Raw genomic sequence first — 21,385 nt, 5'->3', positions numbered from 1 at the left:
GGAGTTTGTAGTCCTTCCATTTTCCGGCTTTTTCTGACCGCGCGGGTCTTCCTCGTCGCACCAATAAGTAGTTCTTCCCCCTGTTGTTTGGAGAAGCAAAAGCAAAAAAAGCACCGACTGTATTCCCTCCCCTCTTCACCCACCATTCATTCATAATGTTTTCGACATCTAGTCCGTAGGGTCGACAACCGTTTCCGAATCTCGGATGGGTCCCACTACTGTAGAAGAAGGAAGCTCCCCAAGTGCCGTTTCCCCTCGTTGGTCAGGAACGAATGCGTACCTTGACAACTTGGCCATCTTCTCCTCCGGACTGGTTTCATTGTCAGAATATACCAATTTGGCCTGTTTGGACTTGTCCTTCTTGCTGGTTTTCTCTTCGGTCGCCTCCTTGGCGGGTGCTGCGTGGTTGGCCACCGCTTGATCCGCTTCTTTGGCCGCGCCCGAGATAAGGTCATCGATCGATGATGAGATCGGCGTCGCTCCGGTTCCTGCAGGTCTGTCACCATTGGAAACACCGTGCGGCGTACCTCCAGGCGTGAGTGGCGCATGGCCCATGTGCATCTGCTGCATCTGGAAGGCATTGACCGGGGGCGCCCCAACGACGGGTCGCTGGGGAAGGCTTGAGGCTGCCGGCAGGCTGGGAGGCCGTTGCACAAAAGCGGCATTCTGTGGGGGCGTGTTGGTCTGAGGAAGCGGGAGTTGTTGCGGCGGGAAGGGCGACGGTATGTTTCCATACGCAGGCTGTCCCGGCGTGGCCTGGAACGACTGTGGCGAGTACCCTGTAGGAGTATACTGTGTTTGCGTACTGGGAGGAATCTGCGGTTGCCCGCCTGGTGAGAATGTTTGGTAAACTGGACTTGCCGTTTGTTGGTAAGGAGAGCCAGCACCTCCGTATGGCTGGGGATATGAGTACTGCTGGGTTGGAGCGGCTGGCGCGTTTGCAGCTGGCTGACCCTATAAGAAACGTTTATGTTAGCCACCATCACTTCCCCTCCATCGAGCCGCATGCCCAATTGTTGTGAACTTACAAAGCCACCGATATTCTGTGTCTGTCCCGCGCCCACGGGGGTCGCCTCGCCACTGCTTCCTCCAGTGCGAGTCTCCGCCTTTTTGGCTTTGTGTTCGGCCAATCGCTTCTTCAGATCCGACACGTTCTCGAGCTTCGGCCTCTTCGCGGGCTGGCCGCCAGCACCGGTGGTTCCTGCAGGAGGGTTTCCCGTCACGGCCTGCCGCTCCGCCTCCGCTTGCTGGAACTGGGTCATCACCCGTTGGTTGTGCGTCTGGATGATGTCGTCCGGGACACCCTCCATACCGAAGATCTCGACATCAAGACTAGATCGATTAGGAAGCGCATTGTCAACGGCCGACAGCTGTTCCTTATGTACTTGGCTCATATGCACCGACAATCCTGTGGGGACAGACGTGAGCCAAAAGCGAAAAACAAAACACAGAAAGCGAGACGATAGATGATAGAAGCTCACCTCCTGCCGTATTCAGCCTCCGTCCACATCTCTCACATTTGAAATGCTTGGCTTTTTGATGGGATATGAGGATTTTAAGGTCGTCGAAATCGCGCTCGCAGTAGTAGCACCACGGACGAGCTAAAACCTCTTCCAAGGTGGGTCCGCGTCTCTTCTTGCCCATTGTGAGGTGTTTGGCGACGAATATAGAAGGTATTAAACAGTCTGAGTAAGATTGAAAGAGGGGATAAGTCGTTTGGCGATGGTGATGTCCGGTGTGCCGAGCGCGTCGCCCGAGTCATCGGCAAATGATGAAATTGGCCCGGAAGTGAGGCTGCAACGTCACGTGAAGATTAGCATATACACGTGACATGGCAGGCTATTCGCCGCCGTCAAGTATAGTCTATAGAGCTACAGTGACTGGATGAAGATGCAAGATTCAATTCAATTAATTTTTGGAGGATTTATTTATGATCGTAGTAAATTCAAGGTTCATCCAATCCAAGCCCAAAATCAAAGGGCCTCACAAAAGCATCTAGACCCAAATTCAGTTATCCACCAGAATACAGAACGATCGACACCAACCCCCAAGACATTATTCCTTCCTAAATGTACAAGTACCTCGATTCACCAATGCTGTCCAGAGGCAATGAGAGTGAAAAAAAAAAATTAAAAAAAAAAAAAAAAAACTTAGAAATGAGACGGACAGGAAGCCATGGAGCCTCCAAATTGTACAGTTTTCGGGGAACAAAAAAAAAAAAAAAAAAAAAAAAAAAAACATGAAAACAGACCCTGCGCCGATCGCTAGCATGTAACACGCTTATAAATTCGCAAACACAAAAAACATCGAACAAACAGGATAATACATATCAACAGAAAGGAACTTCTACGAGGTCAGGAGTAAAAGGCTTCAATTAGGCCGGGCACGACCTGCATGAGGCATACCACCGCCGGCTGCTCCGTAAAAGTTGTAGAAATCCGGATAAGGCGTGTGATATGGCTGCGGAGGCGGAGGCTGAAGAGGGCCCGGGGGCCCGGGAGGGAAGGGCGCGACAGCTCGGGGGTCAATAGGAGCATACGGGGCCATTGAGCCACGAGGAGCCGGCATAGGCGCCAATTGAGGGTGTGGCCCAGGAGGGCCGGGCGCCAGCGAAGCGGGTGCTGGTAACGTGGGTGTCGGAGCGAGACCAAGGTCGGTATTCGGAGTATCACCAAACGTCGGGCTACTCAACCTCTTCTTCTTGCCTACAATCTTCGGGGGCTCGACTGCCTTTCTAGCCGCTTCAGCGGCCCGATCGGCCTCAATCTGGGCTTTCGACCGTTTAGGATTGCGCGTCCGCCCTTCTCGATTGAATCGAGCCCAGTGGTTCAGCATAGCTTCCGTGCGCTTCGGATTCTTCGAGTTGGCGATCTTGTCGCGTCGAGCCTGTTCCGCCGGGTCCATGGCACTGTCCGGATTTCCCTCCGCGGGGGAGATGGTGGCGGTCGGGGAGGAGCGCGCTTGCGCGCCGCTGGGTGCCGGTTCAAGCGGCGCGAGCTGGGACGGTGCGGTGCGTATCTGCAGCAGCCCCGACGTTGGAGCCGCCCCTTCACGACCAGAGGCTCGAGCCGACGCACGAGCTGAGCCTGCGGCCGCTTCGGACTGAGGAGCCTCGGATCCCGCACGAGAGCCCATGCGGGCAGCGCCCCGTCCACGGCCTCTTCCACGGCCTCGGGTAGATCCTCGTGTTGGGACCGGGGATTGGAACTCGGCCTCTGCGGCCGAACGACGGGTGCGGGTGCGTCGTCTTCCTACATTTTCTGTGTAGGGATCCGCAAGAGCAGGAGACTCGGCGAGTACATCGTCGGTGTCGTTGGCTCTGGCAGCTTCCAGCTCGGCAGCCTTGCGCTTGCGAGTCGCCTTCCCCACGAAATCCTCGCGGGGGGGATTTTGGAATTTGGGGACATGCTCCACGCCGAACTTGGAGATAGTCGGCCAACCGTCAGGATTCGGTTCGCTAGAATTCGAGCTCGATTTGGCAATAATCTTTCTCGCCTGTGCGGGCGTTGGCTTGAACCCGCCCTGAACGAACGGGTTCTGGTTGCCAACCTTATCTTCCTTGGGGTCGTGTTTGTACCCATACAGCATTGCCTCCTTCTTGTCTTCGAAAACTTCCCGCCGGTCGAGCTTTCGCGGCCCGCTGGTTTGCTTGACATTGTGACGAGTTGCAGCCCTGTGGAGTTTTTCGATAGCTAGGTACTCGTCCTGCCATGCTTTCAAGACATAGGCCACGTTTTCGGTGATAGCGTAAAGCTCATCCTGCGAGCGTTTCTCAGCGTCACGAAGCTGAGCCAGGAGATTCTCGAGAGGGGTTATTTCCAAAAATTCCCCTCTGGCCACCTTGGACTTCCTGTATGGTTCCGGTCGTGTGAAAGAATCAGACGCGTCGCGTTGTTTAGCGCGCTTCGCATCATCAAAGACATGCGTCCAATTTTTCTCCAGACCGGCATATGTCTCATCGTAGTCCGCAGAGAATCTGCGGATATCATGGATATTCCAAAGATTGTGCAGACGCTTTTCTAATGTGACCGAATCTTGTTCGCGTGAGAATTCGTGCAGCTGGTTTGATAGTGCAAGATCGGATTCTCCTTCGGGGCCTTCAGCGTCACCGTCGATGCCGGTCTCCTCTTCATCGATGTCATTCTGGTCGTTTTCGTTTTCATATGTCGCGGTGGCTTCGCCGCCTTCCGCGATGCCATTCTCCGTGGCCTCGATCGCGTCCTCTTCCTCCTCTTCTGCCTCCGCTTCTTCTACATCCCCTATTTGAACATCGAGAGCAGCGTTCTCTTCTTCTTCTTCTTCATCATCGTCGGCGTCGAGCTGCTCGTCGGTATCATAGGAATGAGTTCCATTGACAGCTTCGTTATACGACCGCTTAGCGATCTGCGGATGCACGGTGGCAATATGTTGTTTGAGGGCCTCTTTATGAGACGATTCAAGACCCTCCCCACACCAGTCGCATTTCGACTTCTGCGGTATAGGAGAAGGAGATGGCGATGCCTGTGTGGACGCCGAATGGCCATAAAGAGGTTCGGAGAATTGTCGGCGCAGCGGGGAGTCCTGGCTGGCCATGTCCGAAGTATGACTGTCCATTTCGAAGTCGCCTTGAGCGACAGGAGCCATGGCCAAATAGACTCAGTAGAGAGGGAACAGACGCTGACAGATACAATAGACAAGACTATTAAGAAAGATGGAAGATATTCGCACGCTGGCGGCGAATGGAAATAGAGATAAAAAGAAGAGCCGTTTTCTACGGCGCCCAAGAACGGGACTTCGATGCCTGTACAGCGTTAATGGAGTAGACTTGGGTTGAAAAGTTCGCTTGCGGCGCCAAGAAACCAGTAGTAACTGCAGCGTAATAGTCCAAAGCAAATGCACGACGGACCGGAATGGAGAACGAGATCGCGGGCGAAAGGAAGCGAGTTGAGAAAAACAGGAAAAAGAAAAGTGATGGGTAGAGAGAAGGTAAGGAACATGAATGGGAGTCATATAGAATTTTTTGGGTGGTGGTAGAGAGAAGAGGAGGGAAAAAAGAAAGAAAAGAAAAGAAAAACCGGGCAAAGCGCAACAAAGTTCTGACTGGCAAGAGAGAGAGAGAGAGAGAGAGAGAGAGAGTAGATGTAGAGCGGCGCACACGATTGGAAACGTACCTTGCGGGAAAAGATAAACAGAGCCAGTCCGTTGGCGGTGACGAGGGGGTGTCGACTGGAAGGAGCCAAAGAGGGAGCCAGGCCCCAAGATCGTAAGATAAAGTCGAAGGGGGGGTTGGTTGACGAGGCAGAGGTGAAGCGTTGTTTTGTCTACAATAGAGATGGTCGCGAACGGCTGCCAGGGAGGGAGAAAGGAAGAGTAGAAAGACTCTCTCGAAAGGGAAAAGTAGGAAAGCCGAGCGGGTAAGCCGAAAGAATGACTGAAGGACTGCTTCTATCGGCCTTTCCACCACAGACAGAATGAAGATTCAACCCGAACAAAAGGATCACTGCGAGATTCGCGGTGTGGAGAACTGGGAAATGGAAGTAAGGAAATTGGCGATCAAAGATCCGCCGTTTCTTTGACACGGATTTCCCTTCCAGAAGCAACTTGGTAACGTGAGAGAAAGTAAATGGGTGCGGGTGCGGGTCAGCAGGGGAAAGGTCGGTATGCTTGTCCACCACGCCTCCGATGGTAGGAAGAAAGGCAGGAAAAGATGATTGAAATGGAGAAAAAGATAATCGACGAGGAAAGGGAGATTGCGATGCTTAATTAGCAAGATGGCGTGGTGTTGTTGTAGTGGGAAGAGGTAGAAGTAAAAAGAAAATCGAGCGGGTAAGCAACAGAAAGGAAGAAAAAAAATGCTACTATGCGTTTTAGCCACGCTCTCCAGTCTCAACCCAGGAGGGAAGATCAAGCGAAGGGCAGAAAAAACGATTCCAGACTCCAATTGAGAAGAGCCAGTCTGAATAGATGGGAGGAATAACCCGGGAGGGGTGTTGAGTAGAGAGGTCTGGCGGTGCAGATGGGGGTTGGTAGGGAAGTAGGAGTTGTAGAAACGGAAGTAGTCGTAGTATGGGAAGTACGGAGGAAGTATGAAGCTAAGTCGACGGGAACGTGGGGAGGTGGAGTGAAAGGATGAAGAAGGGGCTGAAGGACTGAACTCTGGAAGACAGGCAAAGGAAGCCTTGACAGAGAGTCAGAGCAGTCGAGGGAGCGAGTAAAAGAGGGAGTTTGCGTAGGAGGAGGTAAATGGAACTGGCTGAAGAATGGATTGATTTTGCAGAGGGAAAAATGCCTGACCATAGCCAGTCCACCGTACTCCGTAGACAACATTAAACTACGACTATGCCTGAGGTGTCGCTGCTGAGGTGGTCCGTTCTGCGGGTACCGTCCGGTATGGTAACGAGCAGCCCTGTAATTTTCATTTAGGACTGGCCCCACATCTCTATTCAATGAAATTGCCTGTGGCTCCGGATAAAAGATATCGCCGAACAGTTTATCGAGATCTTGACTAATCAGGCAGCGGGCAGTCGTCGCCCTGTCCGTTTCCTGACGGTATTGTGTACTGAGGTATTGATGCACCGAGCGATGTCCTGGCGTTGCATCCCCTTTTCTCTGTCCATCCATTTCTTCTTCTTTACTGTGGAATAGTTCAATCACTCTGCCAAATGCTCAGTGACAGTATACAGGTGCATCCAGCCATGCTTTTTTTTTTTTTTGGTCTGGCATCCTCCTGCAACACTTCCATCCAGAGGACTTCCAGGGCCCCTTCATCTGTCCAGAACTGCACGCCCTGTCATTGGCGCGAATATACAATCAGTAGTTTACGGTAACTGTCACTCCAATACCTACCCACGGCCTGCGGTCTTTGACATCATCGCCCGTTTGCCATCATCTGGGTAGGTAGAAAGTAGGTAGAGAAAGACGGACATAATAATCTCCACGGCCTTATCTCCCACTACAAACTTAGTTTTAGCTCATTATCTGTATCCGTATTCACTCATTCATTCCAGAAATCAGCCCGCCTGAGACAAACGGACTAAGATACAATAAGAGATCAAACGGATGCGGGAGTGTGTCTTACAAAGGAGAACTAAGGGAGTGAAGGAGGGGGACGATCTATTGACTTTTTGGCTTGATGCCTAGGTACTATTGAGGATCTGAGTGTGAACATTCACTCTGAGTTAGACCATAAAAATTCACAATCATTACTACTTACAAAATTTGGGCCCCAGGATCAGGAAACCCAATGACTTTCAATTGATCATCTGCCACCCAGGAATTATCAGACACTTTCTATCAACGGTGTTAAGGTACATAGAGACTTCACCCAATTCTATGTTCTTGGAAGTGGTTCCTGCTGTCTATTCTTTTAGTGGGTCTTAATTTCCATTATAGGTCGTTGCCCGTAGTTCGCACATCTCAACAGAAGGCATGCCACAAGTCATATATAGTCTATTGGTTTTTCTCTCCCACATCTAGAGCCACCAGGAATCTACTGACGCAATTGTAAGCCGCCGCAGTGGCGGTGATTTCCACAACCTCTTGGTCGTTAAAGAGTCCCTTCAGTTCTTGAAACACCTCGTCGGGCACAGCGACGGTCGTCGTCATGGCATCGGTGTACTTGATGACAGCGCTCTCTGCCGCGCTGATGACTTTGTCCCGGACGAGCAGAGAAAGATCCGCCTGCGCATCGCGGACTACTCTGATTGCGTCCTCGGCCAACCCGCCGTCCCGCAGCAACGGCGCATGATGCTCCCATTCAAACCATGCCCCGTTGAGGACGGCCACGCGGCAAATGATCAGTTCGCGGATGACTTGTGAGAGGCTCGTTCGAGTGCGAATGGCTCCGATAAACGAGTTCCAACCATCCGCGACGGGGAAGGAGTGCAGAAGAGCACGGTCCAGTGGGATGAGGCCGCCGGGGCCACGTCGGGCTTGCACTCGAGCCAGGATATCGGCCTCTTCGGGAGTGTTGGTTGGTGGGGCATCGGGCACATATGGGAGACGCATGGTGAAATGGATGGATTCCAGACGGTTTTTAGGCCAAAACGAAAGGCACTTAGGTTGGCTTCTTGACTGTCAGGTGTGTCAACTGTCAATACATCCTGCCGGGAATTGATGTGGGGTGTTGATTTTCCATACTAACGAGTGAATACCCCTCTCTATTCTTTCTGGGAATCTTTTGATGACCGGTAGCGAGTCTGCGTATCTCTGGTAATTCAATGCAAGCTGCAAAGCGCAATCACTCTCAAATTTGAACCGACGTGGGGGACTGCCACCATTTAAACCGTCTCATTTCCGGCCCTCCTCCAGCTTGCACCCCACGGGCCGCGGAAGGGTCCGCTGCGGCCTGCGGGTGAGCCGAGCCAGTGAGAAGTAGATATAGGAAGTATAAGAGGTTTACTTCCGTATACTCTGCGCGACCTGTTTTCATATGAATTGGTTGAATGCTGCGTTTCGAACTGGAACATTTATATGTTGGATAATACCCCAGGCGGGTATTTCGCATATTCGTCGCAGAGGAAAGTCGCAATTGCTCAGCTAGTTTTCCGTAGGTTTTCCGCTCAGCGGCCCGGTGTTCATTCTTTGCCGCAGTTTCCTCGAGGGGGGGGGGGGGGGGGGGGATATACTGCAATAGACGCATAAGCTAATCTAGTGCAACAATGGTAGTTCAATGGGGCCTGCTTATCAGTATTATCCTAGAGTATTTGAAGAGGGCCAGATTGTTCATACTCCGTGGAACACTGGATGTAGAAGACTTGTATGTCTGAGGCAATTCACAAAAGCACTCGCTACTTAAACAATGGCTTATTTAAGTAGGTGTCGATAAACCTTCTTTCCCTTGGTTATTTTATCATTTTTTACCGGTTTGGCTTGATTATTTTGGTTATTTCAATTTCCTGCCCCTGGCCTATGTACAATACCGCTGTAGAACAACAGCCGAAATATATACTAAACTCATACTATTTATGCACAACTTGTAGCTCCAAATTCAGCCCGAATAACTGCCTTAAAACAAACCCCGTTCATTTTCAATAACCAGCTCCAGACCGAAAAATACACACAAAGGCACTGATATAAATAGATAATAAAACCAAGCACAGCCTGCACAGGTAATGTCATCTACGTACCTTAACTAGAGTCTACGTAGAAGCTGCACGCTAACGCTTCTTGGCGCAGGTCATCTCTATCTCCACCGCCCGAAACATCATCCCGAGCGAGATCAAGTCCACCTCTCTCCATCAGTGTCCCTAGCGACCATACATAACACAAACAAACAAACACCCTGTGCTGCAAGCCATCCACTTCCGACCGGCAATATGCGTCCTAAAGGTGGCAAGCCGACCAGCGACGAGCTTCTTGCTCAATTTGACAATCTCGGGGTCGAGGACTCCGACAAGCAAGCGTCTCAGCCGGCTGCTGCACCTCCCGCTGCGCAGTCCGAACAGGACATCCTGGCTGAATTGGACAATCTAGCTTCGCAGCGTCCAAGCAGTATTCCTGGAACCCCGCGGGCCTCTACTAACGAGCCTAGACCCACCATCAAGTCGCCCAAGCCAGCTGCGGCGGCGGCGACGACCCCCTCCACCGGCCGATCCAGCGAAGAGAAGCCTACTCCACGCAAATCAGAGGAGAGCGCTCCCTCGGCTCGTGCAACCGCTCAGGCTGATAATGTGCAGAAATCAGAATCAGAGAATCCTGCGACAGAGGAGGCTTCTGCGGGTGGTGGATGGTGGGGATGGGGGGGAGGTATCTTCGCAACGGCCAGTGCTGCCATGAAGCAAGCCGAGGCCGCCGTGAAAGAGATCCAGCACAACGAAGAAGCCCAGAAGTGGGCTCAACAGGTTAAAGGCAATGTCGGTGCGCTGAAAGATTTTGGTATGTACTCCGTCCCTTACGATTTATGCATGATATATCTGACTTTCGTTTCTTCTAGGTGGTGAGCTCCGGAACATGGCGATCCCTACCTTTACCAACCTCATCCACACCCTCGCGCCCCCGATCTCGTCCCATGAACGTCTCCAAATCCATGTGACCCACGACTTCTCCGGCTACCCCAGCCTCGACCCTCTGGTTTACGCCGTCTTCTCTCGCGTGATGTCCCAAGTCGAAGGTGGTGACCTCCTCGTGATCCAGCGAGGCCAGGAATCGGCACCCAGACGCGGAATTGATATCACCGGTGCTACGGCGGGCTGGCGCGATGGCCCGTGGTGGCGCACAGTTACCCCGGGTAACCCTCGCAATCTCTCCGCGATTCGTGGCTCCGTTGAAGCTACCAAGCTGGCGCGGGCCAGTGCCGAGTCCTATGCCGCCGAGTTCTTCTCGGCCAAGGGAGGCGTCGAGGAAGCCGCGAAGCAAGCCAGCCAGGTCCTGAGCGAGACAAACCCCGTGCGCAATAGCGACATCTTCCTGGCCATTCAGGCCATCAGCCAGACCTCGTCGACGGAACTGTTCCAGGCGGGCCCGACCACGGACAAGGCCACTCCCTCTGGTGTGGTGGACGTTCCCGACGCAACCGAAGAAGAGATCACCTTCGCCCTGTACCTGCACGACCCCATCCACGGCATCGCCTTCCACACGGTGTCGCAGGCCGTGCCGCAGAAATGGATCGAGTGGCTCGACTCCTCGGCCCCGGCCGTCGGGGAAACCAACCCTGAAGAGGAGATCCCCCGCGCAGTCGTCCCGGAGGAGATTGCTGAGATCGTCGAGAGCGGCGGCGTGGACCCTCGCGAATGGGCGGCCGAATGGATCGAGGAAACGCTCTCCCTGGCCACGGGAGTTGTCGCGCAGCGCTACGTGGCGCGTAGAATGGGCGTTGGCGAGGCGGGAGTCGCCAAGGGCAAGATGCGTGCTGAGCAGGCGTCGGTCGTGGAGAGCGGAGCGGGAGAGGTTGCGCGGGCACTCTAGAAGTTGGCTTCGCTTGACTTTTCTCCCTTTTCTTTCGTGTTGTCATTCCTTTAGGTTGCCATGTTCTACCCTGCCGTTTGTTGATATGCCATTATTCCATGATCAGATGATACTCCTCAGCCCTCCATCCCCTCTCATATAATGTGTTCCATTTCATATCATGTTCTTGCAAACCGTGCCTGTTTCATATTAATGGGTGATAGCGATGTTAATCCCAAACATGACCTTCAAACGAGATAAGTGGTCCAATTTGTTGTATATAAGTAATCAATCTAGATGAGTGCGCCTCATTCTAGTCAATGCCATTAGATCTTAGAGATACTTTTGCCATCCGGTGCAAATTCCGGCCTTATGGAAGTAGAAGTAGAAGTAGAAGTGAAAGCAGAAATAGAAGTAATAACAAAAACAAGAACCTTTGGGGGTATCTATCTATCATATCATCTAACGTCACCCCTTCTAAACATTCCTCATCCCTCAATCCTCTTTTCTTTTCATATGAAGTTAATTGTCCAATTCCAATGGCCCATCCAGACCAGGAACATGCCAGAAATTCGCACGGAGGGCCGTCACACTATTTGATTCTGTTAGCTTCATTGCTCGTTTTGAGATATGGAAATCTCTCTCCACCCCCCAACTTACCTGACGTCCCCATTCAGCACCGTATGCGCATCTGTCCCCTCCTCGCTGGCCTGCAGCGCCTTCTTCATATCCGATAGCTGAGCGGACCAGTTGAAACTGCGCTCCTTTAATCGCGACGAGGACCCGTTGACCGCCTTCGCGACGCCATTGGCCAGCGACTCCCCATTCGTCAGACCGTTCATCGTTGTCGTCGTTGTCTTCTGCTGCTGCTGCTGCTGCTGTTGCGCCGGCTCCTCCTCGGCGTACAGGTATCCCCGGGCCCAGTAGTACGGCAGAGCACGGGTGTATTGAATCGGTCTGGTCTCGACATCGGCCCGCATCGGAACATTCAAGTTATACAGCTCGACGCGCTCGTCCCAGTGGCGCGACAGGTGGTCGACGAGCTTGACGGCGAGTCGCGAGGCGGCGGCGATGGTGTCAGCGGGCTGGGGGTCCTTGCTGCCGAAGGAGATGGCGATGGCGCGCTTCCCGCAGGTCGCGGCCTCGAGGGCGCCGCCGACGGTGCCGGACGAGAGGTTATAGATGGTGGAAGTGTTCCGGCCGTGGTTGGGGCCGGAGATCACGAGGTCGAAGGGCCCGCGCTCCGCGAAGAGGTTGAAGAGTCCGAGTTGGACGCAGCTGGCGGGCGTGCCGTTGCGGATCACGACCCATTCGTCGTTGTGCGCTTGTGTCGCAGCATCGTCGGTGGATTCTTCGGGGGACTCGAATTCCTCGTCCCAGGTGGCATCGTTGCGGAAGGCGGCGGGCGGCACGTAGGTGGCTTTCAGGGAGGCTTCGATCAGATGCGCCTTGCCGATCCAGGAGCGCGAGGCGGCGGGGATGGCGACGGAGACGATATGGCCGGCGTCTTGGAGGGCATTGACGAACGGGAGGATGTAGGGGGAGAGTCGGCTGCACGGCGGACCGTCATCGTTGACTACCTGTTGATCGCATGGCGCACGGTGATTAGTTTGAAGAAGAATAAGAAGTAGAAGCTAAGAGGGTGGCGTGGGGGTAGATAGCGAGCCAAGGACTTGTCGGGTGACCTGAGGGTCAATCCAGCTATTGGATGACAGTCGAGGTCAAGGAAGACAAGCAGGATCAGGCAAGATAAGAAGATGGTGGAGAAGAAAAAGAAAACCTACCAAGATATGCATGATGGAAGTCGAATTGACCTGAGGGTGTTTGCGATAACTTGGCGCAGAAATAGGCGGAGGACAGGATAGACAGGCAGAGACCAGGTCTAGAACACGGACGGATCAAGTAGAAGACGAGAGCAGCTTCGATTGGGTCTTAGACCCGTTGAAGATTATCGTCGAGTACTTATAAGTCTTCAAAACGGTGAATCTGGAGAAAGACTCCAGCAACGTTCCTACTTACCCCGACATGCCGAAGACATCCCGGGGATGAACTCTCCAATTCGGTCACGGTGAAGCCGCTGTCCTTGCGGGGGGATGTTTCCATACCGTCACATTTCACTGGATTCCACCCAAATGGCGGGAACTCAGCCAGAGATACATGTATGGCTGTGACGGAGAACCCGACGTGCACCGAAAAGAGACTGCGGTGAACGTTGGACGCCGTGGGGGGAGATTCCGATGGAAGAAGAATCTGGTCGGTGATGGCAAGTGGTAGATGAGGACGGTAGATGTAAGAGTCCCTATATTAATGGCCGGAGTGCTCTTGGGGAGGGATTTCTCAGTGTCATTGTAGAATTGGTGTATACTGTATACTATGGTTGAAGTATATCTGTGGCATCATTTCCTCTTTTATCCCGCTGCATGGGTCAATTTTTCTTATTATTTTCTTCTTATTCCTGCCCACAAATGGCTGCAGGGGTCCCCGTGCCAATTGATCACCGCGCATAAGGATCTGATTGTTTCTTATTACCTTCAACTATTATTATTTTATTATCCCCCCTCCTCCCTCGCACACATCTGACTCTGACAGGCGACTTCGGACCCTGACCACCTGGGCAAATCGGCAAAGTGGGCTCGCCTGTGCAAATTTTTCCCTTGACGAAAGTCGCCCTGGTCTTACCACCGACCACTGGACCGACCGACCGAAGCCGTCTTCTAGAATGGCACCACCGATTTAGTTGATTATTATTCTTAGATGAGCTCCCACCCAGACAATCCGACTGGCGCCAACCATGTCCTCGGCGGGTCCTCCGTGCCTTGGATCTCCCACTCAGCTCGGTGCAAGCAACACATGGGCCGGTGTTGCACGGAGGACTGATCCCCGTTGCAGGTTTCCATGAGTGATTGCGTCGCGTAATCCTCAGCCTTGGCTGTCATTGTGCTGCAGTTGATTGTCGCACGGAGGGTTTCAGCATTGATTGGCGATCTCCTCCCCCCCCCTCCTCGTGCCCAGTCCTGATCTTGCGCCGAGAGACAATAGTCACTGTGTGTGTTTTTTGTTCCTTGCCCTGACTATTGGGGTTCCCTCCTTCGGATCGCCGGACGAGGAGGCCGTGATGAGGACCGTAGTTGTAGTTGGTGGAACGGCATATAACTTCTTAAAAACCTTTAACCTCCCCTCCACTTCTACTTTGGAACCTTGGGAGATTTAGCACGTATTTTTCCTTCCATGACCTGGTCAGTGCGGACTGTAGGGAGCTGGCCTTAGTCAGTTGTGTTGCCAATTGTTATTAGCGGACGACCGATCGCCGCAAAATCTTTGGTGGGGAAACACTTCACAGCCGGGTCGAATTTCTACTCTCACCATCAGACCATCATCATCCCTCCATCTTCCACCTCACTATCGATCGCATTTCCATCCTCCCATTCCACCCCCTTACGGCTTTCCCCCCTCGTCGGTGCGAGGGTTCAGCGCTTCCCTCCTGCACCATCCGTCGCTCGTTTAGAGGCTACAAGCCCGTTAACGCGCGTCGAGACCTTGTCAGCTTCTCGAGGTCGTTCACGCTTACTTCCCCCCTCCCCCGATCCCCTGGATGGACTGCGGGAGCTCTGGGACGGCTGCGGGCATCGACCCCAAAATCCTCGATAATTGGCAAACGGATGCGGCTTTTTCCATCCCCTCCTGGGAACACTCGACTTACGAACATCCGCTTGATTGGGACACAAGCCAGGATTCAAGCCAGGCCGATGGGGAGATTGTTGATGTAAACGCCCAGTATGGGCCTCTGGCGAAAGACCAGCCGGATGCCTCGTACCTGGCACAGTCAAACGGTTATCGAAGAGGCGACAACAGGTGCGTCACCGGCCCCTCTTCCCCTCTTACCCCTGATGATCTACCAAACAATCGGGAAGAAAAAAAAGCACGTGGCGGACTGACGGCTTCTCTCGCAGCAGCAAACAATCCACCACCTCGCCCGATAAGTTCAGCGTCGCCGATGCCACCGTCGAAGGAACCATCAGTGGCACCGTCAGCCCGAGAACGCTACCTTCGGCCGATGACAACTTTCAACTGGATGATTCATGGCCCCAATACCAAATGTTCAACGCCTTGACGGCCGGGGTCCCCATGGAGACCCCCCTCCTTTACCAGTATGCGAAGGATCCCACCGCTTCTGGAAATACCGTCATCGTCGAGGATGTCGGAGAACTTTCTCAGGATCACGGATTCCCAGACATCTCGCCCGACCAGTTTCTTTCGTTCCAGAACATGCCTCAACCGTTCCCATTCCCGCCGACCGAGACCTGGCCCGAGCCGTCGACAAGCCCTTCTACTACCGACCACATGGGTAACCAAATGCAAGTACCGATGTCCATGGGCTCTCAGCTGGCAAACAAAAATGTGAATGCCATGCGTGGCTTCCACGGATCGATGCGCTCGCTTGAATCTCGCTGGCTCGAGAGCCTCGAGTCCCAACTCCCTACAAACATGACTCCTGCGTCGATGCCGACTGTTCCGCAGGATCCTGGTCTGTTTAGAGACAACAAAGAACAGGACGGGTTTCAGTACAAATCGGAAAGCTCGTCCGTGTCGGGCGATTTCTCCGGAGTTTACGAATGCTCCTACTCCGCTACTAGCGATGAGCCTTCGGCGTTTCCCGAACGGAAGTTGAACGAAGACAGCTCGTGGAGCGAGGCACAGAAGGACGAGGCGTCGGACGTGTCTCAGCCTCTCCAGAGTGCTACTGCCTACATGGTCAGCGAGACCCCATCCGAGCAGGTCCTTGGTTCTGCTCCCTCGAGGTCTAGAGCGTCGTCCAATGCTGCGCAGCGGGCGAATGCTCGACCGCAAGCCCTCGGGCTTCAGTCCGTTGCGACCATTAGAAAACGCAAGCAGCGCTCCTCCAACGGCTCGATAGATGGTTTGCCCAAACCGCTTCAGATCGTGCAGGAAGATGGTCAGGGGGGCTCGATTGCCTCGGCCGATTTTGTCTCTCCGCCACGTGGTGCGCGCCGCAAGGGACCTCTGTCTATGGTAGGCCGGGCCAATGCCGGTTTGCGGAGGAAGAACAAGGATACCTGCGTCCAATGCCGCTTGAATAAACGCAAGGTTGGTCTTTCATTGGCTGGTAAAACTTAGCTGAGTGGAAACTGATTTGGTCCTCTAGTGTGATGGGAATGCTCCGTGTGACGCATGTCGCCCTACTCTTCACGAACAGCCATGTGCGCGGGCTTGTTTCGCCAACATTGTCGAATATGGAACGTGCAACTACATCTGTATGCATGGCCCAATCTTTATTTTCGACTCATGTTGCTGACTGTATTTTAGCCCAACGCGCGGTCAATCATCCTACTTTGGACAGAAGTGGTCGAGTCCGAATGGAGATCCCCTTCGAATTCGACCTGAGCGATCTTCTCACATTCCTTGGCGAACGGCAAGGTCGCTTCAACATTCGTGCCAGCCAATCCTGGGGATCGCTCTACGTCCTCGACCTGGGAGAGACTTACAAATTCCTCCGAAGTCTGAGTGACTACAACGGCAACTCTCGGTCCAACTTTTTGGAATTCATTGATCGACGGATTGTGGAGTCGAAGGATAAATCGAAGAACTGGCTCACTTGTGTCAAAGACTGCGATCCAATGAACAATATCTACGTGAGTCTTCACATGGCTTTGATTCGCACAAAATTCTGTCACTAACCTGGATCCACAGACTCTGCTCTCACAATGGAACAACATGCCCAGCCGTGCGAGCTACAGTTTTGTTCCAATTCAATCAGGCGGCCAGGAACGACCAATGGACATCCATAACCCGGATGACCAGCGTGAGATCCTTCTAGCGGCGCAGCTATCTCGGATTGTCTGCCGCATGTTGGAAGTGGAGGGTTTCCGCAAGCTGGAGCGAGACTTTTACAACATCAAATGGAAACAGATCTCTCAGGAGACGCACGTGCGCTTCCTGGGCGAGCTGGGCCATATTCTCCTCACTCTTCGCTGGCGAGTCTCCTGGTGGAAACGCCTCGGCGACGGCGGCCGAAACCCGGACCCGACTAAGCAACACTATGTCGAGCGAGTCGATCTGCTGTGCCGGATTCTTTACGTTTACTACACTTGCGTGCTGGCCAAGCTTCCTTCGTGGTCTGTCTCCGACGTCCCCAAGGGAATCTGGTCTACTTATCCAGACTCTGAAACTGCTATCTGGGACGACTTCCCGGTGGATCCCAGTGACGACGGTTTCCAGAACTGGATGGAACGGGGCCAAGAGCTTATCGATCAAGCTGGTGTTCAGAAGCGTTCTCCCAAGGCCTAGGTGCCTGGGAAGTATGAAAACACAAAGATCGCGCGGAGGATTGATTGATTGGATTAGAACTGAGTTTGAGATACCCTTTTTCTTTTAGCGTTTCTTGCGACCCCTCCTGCTATCATGACTGATGATTTGTTTCTGTGGCTTTTTGTATACTTCAGAATTTGGTTTCACGGCTGCAATAATAGACTTCTGTGTGCTGTATGTATCTTTGTGTGTACATACATGTTATCTTTTTACATATAATTTATCTAGATCTTATTCAACCCAGAGCTCTTCGTAAAATCATAGCAATGAATGTATTTCCACCCCCGAAAAAAGAGTCCATATAGAGAGGGAGGGAGAGTACACAAGGGTATCGTCTGGTTTCATTAATCATAGTGTGCTGTATACTATATTGGCGAACGAAATGGGCGACCTCCATCGACGCAACCATCCCGATCAATCAATTATTCCGGACCAACCATCCCATCCTTTCGCTTATTTCTTCGCGCCCTGCTGCTTTCCCTTCTCGGCCGTCTTCTTCTTATCCTTTTTGCCACCAGCAAGCAGTTCCAGATGACCCGCCCGCTCGGCAAGACTTCTCTCCGTCCGCGTAACCAAACCAGCCGTGAGTTTCTAGTAAACGAAAGGTCGAATCAGCAAGATGGTTCTTTCCTGCGTCTCTCCCTTCAATATTCCTTGACTTGACACCTCAGACCTCCTTCCCCAGCAGTCCAGGCCCTGAGAGAAATGTCGCGATCGAAGACCGAAGTAGTAAAAACCGCAACAACTCACCTTAGTGATTTTCTTCTGCTTCACCAACGAGGCCTTCTTAGGCGCGATCTGTCGGGGTCCGGGCTTAGGACCGAGAGCTGTGGGCCTGGATGGTAGCGTTCAGCGTTATTCGATGTACGTTTGAATATCCAGTCTAAATCAGATACAGTGCATACTGCGTCTGCACCATCGGAGCCAGCCTCCGGCGCTTGCAGGGTCCCGAGGAGGAGGGGGGGGGGAAGAAGAAGATTGTTCATACCGTTTCGTAGAGGCGGTGTTCGCCTTGGCCTTCTTGAGGGATCCTTGAACCATTTTGGCTTCTGTGGGATATAATATGCAGACGGGTACTGCCAGCAGCACGAGAATAATTTAAATGTGTGTTGAATGGGTGGGGGACAACGATTGAGAAGGTGAGGTTTGGACGGTTGATGGCGGAAATTATTTTTCTGGAGAAAATTGCTTATCGCCGCCTCGTTATCGGTCACGTGGTGCTAATCTTTGTGGGTGGTGGATTGAGACTTTGGGGGTTGTGGAATATTGTTCTTGGTTTTATTATAATTTATCTGTTATAATTGCATTCTGCTCTAATTATATGTTCGCAAGCGAAGCGCTGGTTGTGTACATACAGTACCTCTGGTGAACCTAGAAGGATAACTAGGGAGTGAAGCCATGTACTTTTCTACTTACACAGTACACATTATCCCAGTCGTACAGACTACTGTCCCACACCAAACAACTCTCCATAGGTAGACTTAATACCTCTTCCAACCTCCCACCTCTGTTTCAAGTTATTTGTCAAATGTCAACCACCCCGTCGGACAGACGCAGTATAGCCCGTCTCACAAACCAACATTCTCTGTTTCATCGCGACCATCCAACAAACAAACCCATGTTTCTGGGTTCGGGAACATGCAGCCGACAAGTCGCACAGAATCGAAGGATTCACAGACATCCTGGATCCCATTTCATGTTCCCGTGATTGTGTGGGAATAGGATGCGAATGCTGTATGTCTTTTCCGTACCTAACCTAACCGACAAACAAGACTTCGTACGGTGTATTACCTTGCAGTCCCAGCAAATTCGAAGACCTGAGATCTACAGATGAAACACCTAGGGTTATGCTTCAACAAACAACCGTTGCTTTGTAGCTCGGAAAAATCAAGAAGAGTCCAGAGTACTTTGGAAGTAAGGGGAAAACGAAAGGAGACCTATCAAGCAAACAATCAGGAGACGAGACGGCCAATATCCATGTCTCAGACTGTCAGTGCTAGGGCCGCCACAGGCGACGAACAGGTGACTCCACGGGTGAGTGCAATGTAAATTTAATTTTCTTTCATCTGCTCTAGTTCGTCTTTTGAGTTTTTTAGGCTGCCGGGTGAAGAGTGGGACCATGAGGATGATCAGGTCATTTAGTCCGTACGGAGTAGTCCGTATGGGGATTGAGGAAGAAGGTTGTCGAATGGAGGCTCTGGTGTCTTTTGTCGTGTGCAATTTTAGGTGTTTTGGTGGCTACGGTTTGGAGGGTTGGTTAAATCTCCATACCGCATCTACAAATAATCGTATATCCCCTGTCTGGTCACTTTCCTAGGGACTAGGTCTAGGGAGTACGGTGTACTCCGTATGCTTGAATCTAGTTAATATAATTTGCAAGGCACAGACCATGTTGCATTCGTGACGCGTCTTTAGGACATTTAATTTATCAAGGCAACTTATCTCTCTAGCGTAGGCAGTCATATTGCGAGATTATAATGGATGCTCTGTATCCCCTGTACTACCTACAAACACGGATTCGGGGTTAGGTCGTGGGACACCATGGTAGAAGCAATTTGAAGGGATATCAAGAAAGACTTTGGATTCTGAGCTATGCGATCACACTATTAAGGGTTTGAATACACGGCTAGAAAAAAGATAGAAGACACAAGAGGCTTCACAGATCATGAAAAGCGGGAGAAAGGAATGCAAAGGATCTCCTAAAGGGATCTAGAAAGCAAGAACGGCAACAACACCGGCAGCAACGGCACCGAAGCTGATCATGTTGCGGTCAGCGGCACCGGTGAAGATGGGAGTCGAAGGGCCCGACGAGGAAGGAGTGCCGGAGGGCACGGACGAGCTGGCCAGAGTGGTGGGCTTTCCGGGCTGGCCGGGGCGGACGGGGGTGTTGCTAGGAGAGACACCGGGACGGCCAGTACCGATCACAGGGATGCTGGAAGAAGCAGGCTTGCCGGTAGGGTGAACAGCGGCGGTCTCAGGGCAGATGGTCGTGGTAACTTCGTAGGTCTCATACTTGGTGGAGAAGGCACCGTGGGTCGTAACAGCGGCAGGAGCAGTGGTAGCAGCGGCCTCGGCAGTGGTAGAAGAAGAAGAAGTCGAAGAAGAAGAGGACGAGGAAGAAGAAACCTTGTTGGGGTTCTTGACACCGAACTGAGTGGAGTACTGGTACGCACCGGTCGGCTCGTCAATGAGCAAGAGACCGTAGTGGGTGACGTCGTCGTCGAGCGAGGTGCTGGGAGTCCATTCAAAGCGGCCAGTGTTGGGGACCTGCTCAGCGATAGTGCTGAGGGGGACGACGTTGGTGCTGGGACCACGCATAAGGACCAAGGAGACGGGTCCCTTTGTGGTAGGATCCCAGGTGATGACGAAGTTCTGGCCAGCCTCAACCTGCTGGTTCAGGCCGGGAGTGTAGATGGCATTGCCAGAGGGGGATTGGTTGTAGTCGGGGTCGCGGTGAGCAGAAGCCAGAGCGGCAACGACCGAGAAGATAGCGGCGACGGAGAAACGCATTGTATGGATTTCGAGATTGGTTCTTTCTTCTGAAAACTGATCGAGACAAGAGATTGAGGAGAATAACTGGGTGGATTCCGGAGAATGCAAGTAAAGAATGACTGAGTGGGATGGGTAGGATAAAAGAGTGACTACCGTGGGAAAAGAGTGACGAGGGATAGATAGATGGGTATCGATCGAAGAGAAAAAGTAAAAAGAAAAGAGAAAGGAAAGGAAGAGAAGGGGGGGCGAAGGGGCAAAATAAAAGGATCAGCTTTGGAGGTGAGTTGCACTGGAGTGTAACAGCGAGCTAGGCCTTCCTCGCGAATTTCCCCCTTCGAAAGGGGAGATTATTGCCTCATACACCGTCCATGCTGCGGCTCACTTGACTTGTGGATCACCGACGGACTTGGGACCTGAACTAGACAAAGGCAGGTGGGCATCTCGCAGGGTTCGATGGCCACTGGGAGTACCTCTTTTCCTTGCTCCATACGTCCATGCTGTGTACTCTCTACGCTTCTAAGCAGTCTATCCAGACTATCCTACATCGCGGCGCTGTTAGTCCACCGCGCAAACTTAGGAATGTGGGAATGCTTGAACCTTGAAGGGTTGGAAGGAATCAAGAATGTTACCCTACGAGAGGGGCAGGGCCCTTTCACTGGCGTGCAGCCACTTTTAGTTCCATCTTTAGCCTGTATAGATCTCT

General features: G+C 52.5%; 8 protein-coding genes across 8 annotated transcripts; 2 read left to right on the top strand and 6 right to left on the bottom strand.

Moving 5' to 3' along the window:
- Positions 1-168: 168 nt before the first annotated feature.
- KD926_003800 (putative C2H2 finger domain protein) lies at positions 169-1,644 on the bottom strand (the record flags this gene model as incomplete). The annotated part of the gene is made up of 3 exons (XM_053097700.1): positions 169-954; positions 1,029-1,408; positions 1,482-1,644. The coding sequence occupies 3 exons, from the start codon at positions 1,642-1,644 to the stop codon at positions 169-171; spliced, it is 1,329 nt and encodes a 442-aa protein (XP_052958251.1).
- Positions 1,645-2,370: 726 nt separating this feature from the next.
- KD926_003799 (uncharacterized protein) lies at positions 2,371-4,623 on the bottom strand (the record flags this gene model as incomplete). The annotated part of the gene is made up of 1 exon (XM_053097699.1): positions 2,371-4,623. The coding sequence occupies one exon, from the start codon at positions 4,621-4,623 to the stop codon at positions 2,371-2,373; it is 2,253 nt and encodes a 750-aa protein (XP_052958250.1).
- Positions 4,624-7,428: 2,805 nt separating this feature from the next.
- Positions 7,429-7,986, bottom strand: KD926_003798 (carboxymuconolactone decarboxylase family protein; the record flags this gene model as incomplete). The annotated part of the gene is made up of 1 exon (XM_053097698.1): positions 7,429-7,986. The coding sequence occupies one exon, from the start codon at positions 7,984-7,986 to the stop codon at positions 7,429-7,431; it is 558 nt and encodes a 185-aa protein (XP_052958249.1).
- Positions 7,987-9,296: 1,310 nt separating this feature from the next.
- On the top strand, positions 9,297-10,884 carry KD926_003797 (DUF5427 domain-containing protein MTC1; the record flags this gene model as incomplete). The annotated part of the gene is made up of 2 exons (XM_053097696.1): positions 9,297-9,855; positions 9,914-10,884. 2 exons carry the CDS (start codon positions 9,297-9,299, stop codon positions 10,882-10,884), a joined length of 1,530 nt encoding a protein of 509 aa, XP_052958248.1.
- A 501-nt stretch (positions 10,885-11,385) lies between these two features.
- KD926_003796 (5'/3'-nucleotidase SurE) lies at positions 11,386-13,799 on the bottom strand (the record flags this gene model as incomplete). Its single annotated transcript, XM_053097695.1, has 4 exons — positions 11,386-11,455; positions 11,524-12,443; positions 12,883-13,162; positions 13,654-13,799. The coding sequence occupies 4 exons, from the start codon at positions 13,797-13,799 to the stop codon at positions 11,386-11,388; spliced, it is 1,416 nt and encodes a 471-aa protein (XP_052958247.1).
- A 656-nt stretch (positions 13,800-14,455) lies between these two features.
- On the top strand, positions 14,456-17,169 carry KD926_003795 (uncharacterized protein; the record flags this gene model as incomplete). The annotated part of the gene is made up of 5 exons (XM_053097694.1): positions 14,456-14,715; positions 14,814-15,969; positions 16,028-16,136; positions 16,189-16,514; positions 16,573-17,169. 5 exons carry the CDS (start codon positions 14,456-14,458, stop codon positions 17,167-17,169), a joined length of 2,448 nt encoding a protein of 815 aa, XP_052958246.1.
- Positions 17,170-17,643: 474 nt separating this feature from the next.
- KD926_003794 (DUF2462 domain-containing protein) lies at positions 17,644-18,231 on the bottom strand (the record flags this gene model as incomplete). The annotated part of the gene is made up of 3 exons (XM_053097693.1): positions 17,644-17,781; positions 17,941-18,025; positions 18,179-18,231. The coding sequence occupies 3 exons, from the start codon at positions 18,229-18,231 to the stop codon at positions 17,644-17,646; spliced, it is 276 nt and encodes a 91-aa protein (XP_052958245.1).
- Positions 18,232-19,899: 1,668 nt separating this feature from the next.
- On the bottom strand, positions 19,900-20,700 carry KD926_003793 (GPI anchored serine-threonine rich protein; the record flags this gene model as incomplete). The annotated part of the gene is made up of 1 exon (XM_053097692.1): positions 19,900-20,700. The coding sequence occupies one exon, from the start codon at positions 20,698-20,700 to the stop codon at positions 19,900-19,902; it is 801 nt and encodes a 266-aa protein (XP_052958244.1).
- Between the last annotated feature and the right edge of the window lie 685 nt (positions 20,701-21,385).

Source organism: Aspergillus affinis (assembly GCF_023601865.1).
Source record: "Aspergillus affinis strain CMG 70 chromosome Unknown NODE_19_length_383810_cov_86_361570, whole genome shotgun sequence".
Classification (NCBI taxonomy): Eukaryota; Fungi; Ascomycota; class Eurotiomycetes; order Eurotiales; family Aspergillaceae; genus Aspergillus; species Aspergillus affinis.
The sequence above is the reverse complement of the archived record's forward strand: the minus strand, read 5'-3'. Positions and strand labels throughout refer to the sequence as shown.